The following is a 12787-nucleotide window of genomic DNA, read 5'->3' as shown; positions in this document are numbered from 1 at the left end:
CACTGAAGTAGTATTGCATCATGGTTTTTTGTGGGGCTTTTAAAAAACATCTTAATATACACAAAGTAGTAGAGCAAACCAGCAGCTTCATGTGTTCTTACAGTTGGAACACAGATCTGGAATTCAGAAGGGGTTTTGTTCTCATGTGTAACTTGCTTTGAGTCATGGTGAGACTTCTAGTTCACTTAACCTATTTTAAAAAAAAAAAAGTGTCAGACATAGTTTCTCCACCATACAGCATTGGAATGAATAAGGGTGGGTATAGGTTTGTTGTAGTACTGCACAGAGAGAAACTTAAGCTGACAGAGCAGAAGCTTACAGTGTATGTGTGTTTATATATAAAAATTTCTTTTTAACATTTTCAGTTTTGCAGTTGATCTTCTGAATATATATTGTAATAAAGCAACAAATAAAACTTTTTCCTTTCTTTTAAAATAAACTGCAGGTATGCCATTTCAGTGTGCAACTATTTCTTGAGTAAGTTCAGGGTTTTTCCCCCCCCCTTTCCTTGTCAGTTTATGCTTTCAGCCCTTTTTAAGGGGCTCAAGAGTTGAAACCAGCTTGAGCGACATAAACCCAAGCACCTCACAATCTGTTTAGCTTTCAGTATTTTTCTGGGAAGTTGAAAGTGATGGAGAGGTGTAGCTGGACTTTGTGGATCTGATGCACTGCCTACTTTTGTCACTTTTACTATCATTTAATTCCATCAGTTCCTGTGAATCTACACCTTTCCTATGCTCCTGTAAAGCTGAGGAGATTTACTCCTGTATTAGCAGCAGTTTAAAGGAGTTTATCCCCTGCAGCAGCCATATTCACTGACAGAAACAAAATGTATTGTAGCACATTCATTGTGTCACATAGTGCAGACTGTCAAGCTAGGTCTTCTATTTATAATGAGCTTTGTACTTATAAAAGGAGGCTATTTGTCAGCCCTAAAATTAAAGCTGCCTTTTAACATAGTGATGTGGAAACTGTAGTTCGCCAAGGTGCTACTGAAGCTCTATGGGAACATCATGTAGGGTAACAGAGTTGCTAAATCCTTTTGTCATTCAGCTCTTCTGCTTTCTAGAGATAGCCAGCAGCTGTGCCAGCTGTGTGGGATAACTCTCTCTTGATCTTTACGCCAGTCAGAAAGTAAAACAGGAGTGAGAACATCTGCTTCCCTCAATCAGTAAAGAGCCATTGAAATCTAAGGGAAGTTGACTCTTTCCAACTTTCAGCTAACTGTCTGGAGCTGGAAAAAGCTATTCTGTAAACTCGTTTTCTGAACCATTTGCTTTTCTTCAAATGTTTAAAATAGAGGAACCTAAAAACTCGGAAATGAGTGTTGTCTTCCCCTTTCCATCAAAACCTCCCCTTTGGAGTTCAAGTAAGCACTTCTGGGAGTGGAAAAGAACCCTCGAAGAAATGCAGCAATGAAAATGATGTTGAGGTCTGTGTGGCTACAAGGTGGCTTTTTTGTTAGTTTTTGTTTCACTCTAAGCTGTTCTCCCTTAGTCTGCTTCCCTAGTCAAGCTTTTCTAAGAAGGGAAACTTTTCCGCTTAAGCCCACTGTTGTGAATGTTAGCTTAGTCAATGGTGAACTTCAAAATGCGTTCATAGTTGCTTTTGTCAGCTCATTAAAATGACTGGATTTTCTGCCCAGACAAAGAAGCTTGATGTTTCACACCAACAGTTAAAATGAGGTGGTGGTTTTTTTTTTTTTTTAATGTTTTGGGGTGAGGGGGTGGCTTTTTTTTACTTCATGTTAGAACATAGCCAAACCCTTTCAAATTTTAGCATGAAATGGATTTGGTGGTCTCAGCCTGATCTGTATTATTCCGGTGATTAAACTTTAAAAAGGCTATAGCATCTTTTTGGTGCTCTTCTCTTTCTGTTTTTGATTCTTTTCGTACATACTTTTTACCTTACTCTAAGACCCTGGCCCACTGTTCTGACCAGGTTTTCACCTCTTATGGCTTGTAGACAGTTTTTGATGCAATATGAAAGAAGTCATTTGTAGGGTATTTTTTTCCCCCTCTTCTCCTCAGAAAGAATATAAGTAACATTAAAAAAAAAACAAACAAACTTGGATGTATTATGCTAGAAATAGCTTATATGGACATGAGGGCACATGTGAGTTTTGCCTTTAGCTTGGAAGATTTTGAGGTTTAATACTATTGTGAAGTCCCTTTAGAGTATATATATTGTGTGTTTGGACCAACTACCAAGAAAGGAAATACACATTTTTGGCATTTTACTTCTACTGGCTTGAAAAGCAGAAAGCTATTGCCCGTGTGTCTTCAGTCCTTCCATTGTTTTCTCCCCCTCCCCCCCATCTTCCAAAAGAAATCAGCACTAAAAGACCTCCCCCTCCCCCCCCTCCTTCTTTGTATCCAGATATATGCAATCATTTCTCCTTATTCACGTGTGCACACTGTAGACTTTATATCCAAATCTTGCATTTTGCCGATTTGTTCTTTCTTGGCTCTGTTAATTTTTTTTTCATCTTTATTGTAACCTTTATCAATTTTCTAATTTAAGCTGTTTTGATTCTGCATGGTCTCTCCTTGTTGTATTCTGTTTTCATTTTCTTCTGTGTTTTGATGTACTCATGTGACTTCTAGTGACTTCTAAAACAATGTTCCTTAAGTGTTTGTCCTTTCATCTATTCTAGGTTTTCTTTGGGTTTCTTAATTTCTATTTTTACCTGTTCTCCTTGTGTCTTACACACTACTGATCTCTTTGTGCAGCTTTTCAAAAACCTGTTTAAAATAAGTATTGAATTATAAGGTGATCCTGTATTGTCTTTCTTTCTACATCATCTTGTACTTCTTTGACATCTTGGTATCATGTCTTACTCTCCTCCCCTTCACAGTTGCCTTCTCTGCCTGGTGCTTGCCACTTTTGTTCTGCTGTTTATGTTAGTGGCTACCCTTTGCCATCTGAAGTCAACAAAAAGGTCTCTTTCTGTCATCAAGTGTCTTCATACATCAGAACATGATTGATTGCTGTTTCCTATTGCATCTTAATTACCAGTTATTTTGTCAGTATACCAATTTCACTTATCCCTTCATTTTGTTTCTATACTTCTGTTACGTGATTTGTACATTACTGCTCCTTGCACTAGAACCTACCATTTCTTTTTTTTTTTAATTCCCATTTTAAGGTCTTTAAGTATGCATCTACATATGGATAAAACCTGCCAAAAACCTATCACACACTCATAAAAACACTTTTCACAAGTTGAATTTATTTAGAATATCCCACTCCTTTGTCTTTATTTGAAGAACAATGTTAATTTCTATTGTTTGGTGTTCAACATAATGTTGAAGCTTAACCAGTGCTGACTTGTTCAAAAGCAGCCTGTTCTGTGCTGTAATACTGACTAATAACTACCTACTACTTTCTATTTCTCCCATACCAGAAGAACAGAAGGAAGGATGTTGTATCTAAACCCTTTAATTTTCGGTAAAGTATTCAGTAGGGATTAATGAGCGTCTGATTAAACAGTGTAACTTGGTTTTGCCTTCCATATAACACTCTCTAATATTTTTTTCTGAACTGTAGTAGTATCTCTGTACAAACATTGGCCTTCATGAAAGGAGCAAACTTAGAGAAAAATGTCATATGGCCCTACGTAAAGATCTGGATACGACAAAGACAAAAGTCCCTTGGTTTTCTGAAAGGGTTTAGAAAATGAAAACGCCAAGCTTCTGGGAGATCATAAACAGTATTCATCTTCTTGCTTGACCTGGAATCTGTTAAACTTTGTGACTTGGTATCACAAGAATTATACGTTAACAGAGTTGGTATTTTGTGATTACATTTAGGTAGCATGTAGTGAGTTAGAGAAATATTTCTGAAGAAAATTGGTTATGAATTCCTTATGAAACCTGCATGAAGTGTCTGAAAACAGGCACAGAGTCTCCTTGATAAAGAAAGAATCTGTTGACCTTAGTTTGGGGAGAAAGGGGGAATAGCTTGGAATATTTCACAATTTAATTAAAGTGTCTACTACTTGTATAAAATTGACTTGAGACCCTGTAATGAACACGTAAAACTTTCCAGGAAATTATTTCTCTTGTAGCATTGCAAGAAGATTCTCTTTATATATAGGTAACAGTCTAGCTTTTCATTCATGCCACATCAAAATTGGAGACTTTTTAGCTCCGCTTTCCTTCCTGCATCTTGATAGTTGGTTAGAGGCCTTTAAATATGAGTGTGTGATCAGTCACTCATCATCAGAGCCCAGCGAAACAGCTCTTCCTTATGGACATTTGAAATAAAGCCAATCTCAGCAAGGAGATCACTTACAAGAATTGCCAACAAATTAGATGAATTTTTAGAGTGGATATGAAGTCTGGTTAAACAAACATTTAATTTCTCTTAGCAGCTGATTGATTGATTCCAAACAAAAAAGCTGTACCATCTGGTCCTTGGAAAACAAAGAAGCATTACACATTCCTTTTTTTAAAGTTTACATAGGAAAATATTTATATAATTTACCAATTTTATATATATATATATATATCAATTTATATAAATTACCAGTTTTACTTTTTCTGTGCATAAAATGATTTAATTTATTCATGGATAATACACATAACTTTGCAATAGTCATACATTTTAAAGAAAATATGGCAATTATTAGAAAAGCTTCTATCTACAGTGCTGCTTATTATGTCTGAGCTATTCATCATAACACAATCTGACAAGCAGTTTTACGATTTAAAACAGAAAGCAGTATAGAGAGGTCAAGGATAAATTGAAACAAAACCCCCTGCTAAATCAATTAAACTTCTTCCAGTAAATATTGTGAAATTTTAGACCTTGCTGGAACAGAGTATTAGTTATGTAGATATGCAATAGAGTAACTGCAGAGCTGTGGAGAGACAGGCATTACATATAGTGAGAAATTTCACAATTTTGAAACTCAATGTTATTCTGAGTTGTAATAAAACCTGAAAAATTCTAAAATTTACAGAGGGAAAACTCATAAGCTTTTTGGTGTGTCTCTTGAAAGAAAATGAAAAGATAAAGTATGTCGGATCAATAGAAGTGTCTCCATTTACGATGCAAAATTACACCAGTGTATAAACAAGGTTCTGAACTAAAATATTTTCAAAAACATCTAAAGATACTCTTGAAAAAGTTTTGTTGTTCCTCCCCTCCCCCCAAGTTGTTGGAATTCTCTTCCTATTGTGGCTTTCTCTCACATGCCAAAAAATGACAGTGTGTGCCTCAAGCTTTTCATCACTTCTATATCTTTTGGAAAGATGCTTTTTTTTCTGTGAATGTCAGTGACATTACTTTAATCTCAAAGGTATAGTTCTTGATATATAAATAAAGTCAATTTATTGTAATTATGGATTTTTTGCTCCAAGATATGAAGATCCTTATTGCTGTGTTTTATTTCATTCCAGCTATTTATGAACTCTCTTGTGAAGCATACAAACACTTGGGCAAAACTTCAAATTACTACTGGATAGATCCAGATGGCAGTGGGGCACTGGGACCTTTGAAAGTTTACTGCAACATGACAGGTAACTGCACTGTATTTGCTAATTCAATTTTTTTTTTTTAATGTAGTTGGGAGAAAGAGTCTGTTCATAATTCATATTTCTTGGCAAAAGAAAAATAATTGCTAAAAGCTTTTCGGGAGACGGGTCATCAAATCTGTAGTCACCATTCAGTATAGTCTGAGCAAGGCAGTAGTTAATCCATTTCATAAGCTTTTTGAATCACAGCTGTTAATTAGTCTTAACAGGCCTTTGTATCCTCAGTAGATATATATGGCTATTTACCAAAACTATTGTACATCAACATGTTTGTAATTCAGTAATGTCTGTGGTTCATGGGGTACTGTAAAAGGCAGCTTTTTAGAAATGTCAGACTTTTATTTCTGTCCAGGTATTGCTGACTTTCACACACTTACCACCATAGGCAGGGAATAGAAATTAATTACAAGAGAAACAAAACATTTGAGGATTTTTTTTTGCCTGTTTTGTCTTTTTAATGGTGTTAGAAGGATGTATCTTGTTTAACTTCTGAGACAATATATATAACTGTATTAACTTATTTTGATTTTGTTGCGTGTTTTTTGGTTTTGTTGCGTCTTTTTTTTCCTGCTTTTAACACTGGTTTTGCATGGGTGATTTCCCATCTGGGCATTGTCATGGAAGATATCCTGTCTTAGTCAGCGTTGCCATGCTGAGGCAGAAAAATATGATAATGAAAAAAGAAAAGGGGGCAATTTTCTGCACCGGGAGTATATTCTTTCTTTGGTCTGTTAGTGCATGACGATTGTGTCAGCACTTTTTCTTGCTATGAAATACTGGGTAGCTGGTACAAGAGACATGTCCCCTGACTTTCCCCAAATGTCTGCGTAATAAGTTTGCATTTCAGTCTGTTTGCATTGGAAATCTTGCATACATCTGAGTCCTCAGTTTTCGGCATCAGCAACATGAATGTGAAGGTGCTATCATAAGTTCAAACAGTAACTCTGCCTCTTTAGAGATCACAGTCGCTGAAGCTCACGTAGCTCTTCCTGGAGGTAGAAACGTGTGCATGTCTGGGCCTGTGGGGTGGGTTTTATCCAACTTGGATGGGAGAGACTGGGGGGGCGCGGAGGGGGGAAGCTGACTTGAAGCTGCATGCGTGGCACATGCAGCAGACCCGAGGTCAAGTGCTCATAGGTAGGCAGCCTGTTGGAGAACAGGAGAATACCATTGCTTCATATTGCCATTAATGTCTGCGTTTGTATAGTAAATGCATACCTAAAAAGAAGCCTGATCTACGCTCTGGAAGTGCCATCAGTCCTTCTTGGACTGGAGAGACAGGCCAGCCAATCTATTCTGAGACACAGGTGTAAAGGCAATCTTTCAGATAAGTGGATCCTGACCCATTTAGGGCTTTTAAAATCATAACTAGCACCTTGAACTGTATCAGTAACTAATCAGGCAGGCACTGCAGGGAACAATGCCAAAAATTGCTGATATATTATAGCAATTTCTGCTATTCAGAAGAACCGCTGTGTTCAGTGCTAGCTACAGCTTTTGGGTACTCTTCAAGGGTAAATTTGTAAATTAAAAATATCCTAGCATAGTGGTGTCAGGCACAAAAAAGTACACCTATCCAGTACTACAGTATTGCTCATTCATGTTAAATATAAATATACAGCAGAAGGTCTTAGTAGCTTGTTCAACACTGGGGAAAAAACAGATAAGAAAAGTAAAAGTAACCATTTCATTTTACTAACATTTCTCATCTACAAAACAATTTCCAGAGTACTTAAATGTGACTTTTTCCTAACCAGTGCAAGGAGATCATGAACAGTGGGATAGATGATTTAGTGCTCATTCTCTTCATTTGGATATGACGCATGCTGTGGAAAAAAGCAGTTTTCTGTTTTAATTGAATCGCTGTCATCAGCAACTCTTCGCTACAAGAAAAAAGGCATTTTGCACCAATATCCATGTAACTATTTAAATTTTTAAAATAAGAACCTAACAGAACTATTTCTTCATTAAAATGTAAATGACTGCAAGAAATATGTGAAAATTGATGGGAAGTAATTTTAATCTCTGCTTCTAAAACTGGAAGGCCACTCTGACAATTGTTCTCGGATAGCTTAGTAAAGCATATCACCTATATACATACTGTGTAGTACCTATAAATTGCAGGTGTTACAGCTTTCATTTTCTTTTAATTAGTGGTTATCTTAAGCACTGAAGACTGTGGAGGGTCAAGAGCTACGTTTTTAGGAGAAAATTCACAACACCCTAAATCTTTTTCTGAATTTATATAGAGTATTATCAGTAATATATGTACTAGAGAAGGGACAGAATGAGGTTACTTGAGGGCTTTATTTTGCTTCATCAATAACACATTTCTGTAGAACTCTGTAGCAATGATGCATATCTTGTCATATAACAGAAGGCACTATAACATATTAGAATAAGAGCAGAATTCTCAAATCATTTTAGGACCGAAATTGTGCAGGTTTATGGTATTACTAGCATTGTATTTGAAGAAGAACTTAAACTAGCTGAATTACAATTAACTCTTTTTTGTGAATATGAAACTAAGTAACCTACAGATCTAGCTATACTGAATAGTATGTGGAGTATACTAAATGAAAAAAATACTTCTTCATATGGCAGGATAGTGATATTTTATTTTAATAGAGACATCCTTAACTGTATTTCCCTCTCTAGCCTGAGAGTCAAATCTAAGTCTTCCTATTAACCCACTATGTTATACAAACATCTCTATATTAAATTACTACTCAAGATGCTAATAGACATTTTAAATATCCCTTGTTTCATTCAGGTGGAACTAGCAAGTAAGAACATCTTAGTGACTAAAAAGGTAACGTAAAACGTAACTTGCTAGTTTGGTTCCTAGGGAAAACAAGTCCACAAGGTTAGGGTTATTAGCAAAGCTAGTATCCATCTTCCTAAAACAAGGTGGCTTAACAGTTATGTACTGCTTTCACACTTACTGTAGTATAGTTTTACTGATACAAAATGTTGGAGAGTAAGCTGCACTCTCACTTGACTATAAACCTTCAGGGGCAGGGGCAATATCCTGAAAAGCCACTGAAATTGTATATTTAGAAATTGCATGTTTATCCCTTGAAGGTACTGTATCACAAATATTGAATCATGAATTTCATTATTTCATCGTTATGTCAGCATTTCACCTACAGATTCTATAGTCAGGAAGTGTTAGGGTTCCCAAATGTGTCAAAAAGGTATTTTTTAAAAAAAGTGAAGAGAAAATTATGGTGCTGTAGACAGCTGTCTGGGCATATTTCTGGGCATAATGCATATCCATCTTTAGTGTGTCTTAATTTAGTAAACTGGTGAATGTCATGATGAGTCCTGCCCTTCACAGACGTTGCTGTGGTAACTAAAAATTGTTCTGGTTTCTAAGATGTCCTGGCAATTCAATAGTGCCATCAAAGTCATAGAAACACATATGTGTGTGTGCTCCCCACAGCAATTCATGGTCTCTACAAACTACTCTGTATTGTCAAAGAAACCCCAGAGCCCCCCCGTTCTCTTGTCCTTGTCTTCTCCAGATAAACCCGGTACTCACAGTGCTGTGTTTTGATGGTGAAGAGGAACCAACCATTTACATTTTATGTCCTCATAGTGGAATTAAAATGTTTGAGATATCACATTTAAGTATCTATTCCTGCTGCAGTAATACAGCTTTTCAAAATCTAGGACATTGCAATAGATGTTCAGCAGCTTTCCAAATACTTATCAATAGGAACTATGTAAATTTTAGGAAGCTTTTTTTTTTTCTCTTTTACAAAAAACAGTATTGAAAATGTTTAGAGTTGGAAAGTTGGAACTTTTCAAATTAATGCACTTACGGAAAAATACTTCTTGAAGCTGTGATGTGGCATAATGTTTAACCATTAGACTGCTTTTCAGTTTAGCCTGACTTGTGATCTTAGGCCAACAGGGAACTCTTCCAAAGCTCTGTCATCTTAAGGCTGAGATCTTACCCTCTTTCAGAGGCATTTCCACAATGCAAAGTTAGACTCTGCGTTCAAGCAGTTTTTTCCAAAGATGGAGGGTTCCTATCTCAGTATCCAGTTTAAGGCCTTTCCTGTTTTCTCTTTAATTGTCATTAGAACAGTAGCTGTAGTGGAAAGATCTGCTCTTTTAAGATAATTGGTTGGAAGATGTAAACTTTGAGTATTTTACAGCCTCACCCCGTGCTCTGCGTGATGTTTTGTATTTCTGAATCTCTAGGTTTGATTCCATTTCATTTGGCAGTTTTTGTTTCAGGCCCATTGAGAAAGACACAAGAAATAAGTTACTATTACTCCCTATTTTTTGTTTCTTTTTTCCCCTCAGCCCAAGGAAGATGGGGAAAAGGTGTCAGATCAGTAAGTTTACTGTGATCTTATATTATGTGTTTGTCCTGCAAGAATTTTCAGAGCGGAGGGTGGGGAATAAGCAGAGGAACAATGCACAGGGACCATAAGTGCTTAGTTATTTATCCTAATGGCTGTATGGGATGTTAGTGGGAGAGGCGGACCAGCACTTCTGTAATTCCTTGAGGCTTTATGCTGAGGATAGGGAAATCATAGTCTTTCAGCTGTTTCTTCTGCTTTATCATTTAGACCACTGATGCAAAGCAGAACTGAAAGGTTTCATAATCTATTTTACCAGAAGATATGTCAGTTAATTCTTTCTATTGGTCCTGAAGTCATTATGCCTCTGTGATGAGACTTTATCTCATTTCAGGATCCAAATAGCTGCAAGCATAATGGCTCCATTTGAGTGGTACTTACCCTGTCCCCTTTCTAGTACAGTTCTTTTGCCTAAAGCTGCACATCTTCAAACACTTTGAGAAATCATTATGCGTATTCATAGCCTGCCTTATTAAGGTCAAATGTACGGGGTGGCTTCTCTACCCACTCTCCCCTTTCCTCTCTTCTCTCTCCACTTTAACAGAAGTGGCACATGTAATAATTACTGCAATGACTTTGTGAGTAGACATTAAACAACCGTAACTGTCATATCCTGTGATTTTTCTGTCTTCTTTCTGTAAATAGTGGGTCACTGGAGTGCTTTTTACTATGACATATGTAGAAACATATGGCATGAATATAAATGTGCCATTCATCACTACATACTGATGAAACGTGCCCTGGCAGCAGTAAATGTTTAATTCTATTGCACATATCTGTATAATTAGTTTTTCAGATGAGACATTTTGCCTGAGAACTGATTTACTGAATTTCCAAGGTACCAAAACTTTGATTCATACAGATATATATAAATGCATGTGAAACATAAAATTTTGAGCAATTTAATTCAGTAAATAAAAGTAAAGACTTTTTCTGTGTAGATTTTCCAGTTTGATAGAGGAAGGAATTAGTAATTTTTAACTTTAATTTTTTGTTAACTCAAATAGAATAAATTGGCACACATTTAAAGGCAATAAACAAAATTTTGTCATCGGGCAATAGTAAGTTGTTGCATGACAATAAAAGTCTAAAAACAAAATAAAGACCTTACCCATGTAACATCATTGCAGAAATCTTCCAATACAAGTATTTAAAGTCTTTGACCTAAAATACAGGAAGGAAAAATGGCTTCAGTGTTTCAAATATGACATATGAAATGAAGTTTTGATTTTTAACAGCATCTTTTATACACTTTTCCTTCAGTTGTAGAGCTTTGTTTTGGAGGCTTTTTAATGCGTGTCCTGGTTTTGGCTGGGATAGAGTTGATTTTCTTCATAGTAGTTGGTATAGTGCTGTGTTTTGGATTTAGCATGAGAATAATGTGAGAACACACTGATGTTTTAGTTGTTGCTAAGCAGTGTTTATACTGAGGCAAGGACTTTTCAGCTTCCCATGCTCTGCCAGGTGCACAAGAAGCTGGGAGGGAGCATAGCCAGGACAGCTGACCCAAACTGGCCAAAGGGATATTCTATACCATGTGACATCATGCGCAGTACATGAGCCTGGGGGCAGTTGGCTGGGGGAGCAGCAATTGCTGCTCAGGGAGTGGCTGGACATCGGTCAGCGGGTGGTGAGCGGTTGCATCACTTGGTTTTTTTCCTGGGTTTTGTTCCCCTCTCTCTCTCTCATTGTTTTACTTTTCATTACAATTTTATTATTATTATGTTTTATTTCAAGTATTAAACTGTTCTTATCTCAACCCACACGTTTTCTTACCTTTGCTCTTCCAATTCTCTCCCTCTTCACCGGGGGGGCGGGGAGGGAGGATGAGCGAGCGGCTGTGTGGTGCTTAGTTGCTGACTGGGGTTAAACCATGACAAGGAGTCTGTCAAACATTTTTGCAAATAAAAATGACATTTGAGAGGTAAAAAGAGGAACAAATAGTTAAGATGGATTGAGGCTGTTGTTGCAGAGTATCCAAGCTTATTTCCTTGAAGATGAAACAAGACCAGAAACAACCACAGAAAAAGAAGAAAATGGAGGGGATGTGTGGGGAAGGGCAAAAGCATCAAGCCATTTAAGACATGGTTTTGGCCAGTTGACTTATCAAGGTAGACTCTGTATAAAGAAGCGAGAAAAGATACTGAGGAAGAAGGAAAATATTAGTCATTGAAGCATCAGGGGATCGTGTCTGGAGCAGCATCTCTGACGGCAGACTTTCTTCCTAAGGTGAGTTCATCCTCCTAGCGTCAGAGTAAAATAACAGACCCATGAGAGACCTGGAGACAGAACAGACTATGTTTATGTCTTCGCCTGCCAAGTAGGCTGAAAGACCCTGCATCTCAGTTTTAGTTCCTTGATTATTTTTTTCATCTTATGTTCTTATTCTTATTTACAAGGCATACCCTTTGTATTCTAGGTTTCATTGGTACATAATTTTGTTTTGCATTCAGCTTTTTTATTATTTTTAATTCATGTCAAATTTGGCTTTCTTGTGAAAATGCTGATTGTGGTACTTCACTGTATCTCAACAAATTTGGCTAGTGCCTTTCCTCCCCATGCTCTGGAGCACCGTACTGACTTGGTAAGAAGGAAGTCATGGTTGTTTTTCCAGCTGGATGTAAACTTTTCAGCCTCAATCAGTTCACAGATTGTAATTGCCAGCCTTTATCTGGACTCGTCTTGATTAGATGCAGCTTGCTGTCTGGAATCCTTCTGAAATAAATCAGGATGGTTTTCTGTTTGTTTGTTTGTTTCTGCCTCAGGTTAATAGTGAAAAATAATGATGTTTGTTAGGCACTCCTGTGCTTGGCAGTTGCCTGGATTTGACTGGTTAAAGCCATTATCTAGATGGCAAGGGATGAGTGAGTG

General features: G+C 36.9%; 1 protein-coding gene across 1 annotated transcript in view; it reads left to right on the top strand.

Annotated features, from left to right (window-relative positions):
* Positions 1 to 12787, top strand: part of CNTNAP2 (contactin associated protein 2) — a 1268404-nt gene that overhangs the window by 893938 nt on the left and 361679 nt on the right. The window contains exon 12 of the mRNA XM_075142928.1: positions 5406 to 5525. Within this exon, the coding sequence (XP_074999029.1) occupies positions 5406 to 5525 (120 nt within the window). The remainder of the gene's footprint in view (positions 1 to 5405; positions 5526 to 12787) is intronic.

Source organism: Calonectris borealis, chromosome 2, assembly GCF_964195595.1.
Source record: "Calonectris borealis chromosome 2, bCalBor7.hap1.2, whole genome shotgun sequence".
Classification (NCBI taxonomy): Eukaryota; Metazoa; Chordata; class Aves; order Procellariiformes; family Procellariidae; genus Calonectris; species Calonectris borealis.
Note: the sequence above shows the minus strand (reverse complement) of the source record. Positions and strands in the feature narration are given on the sequence as shown.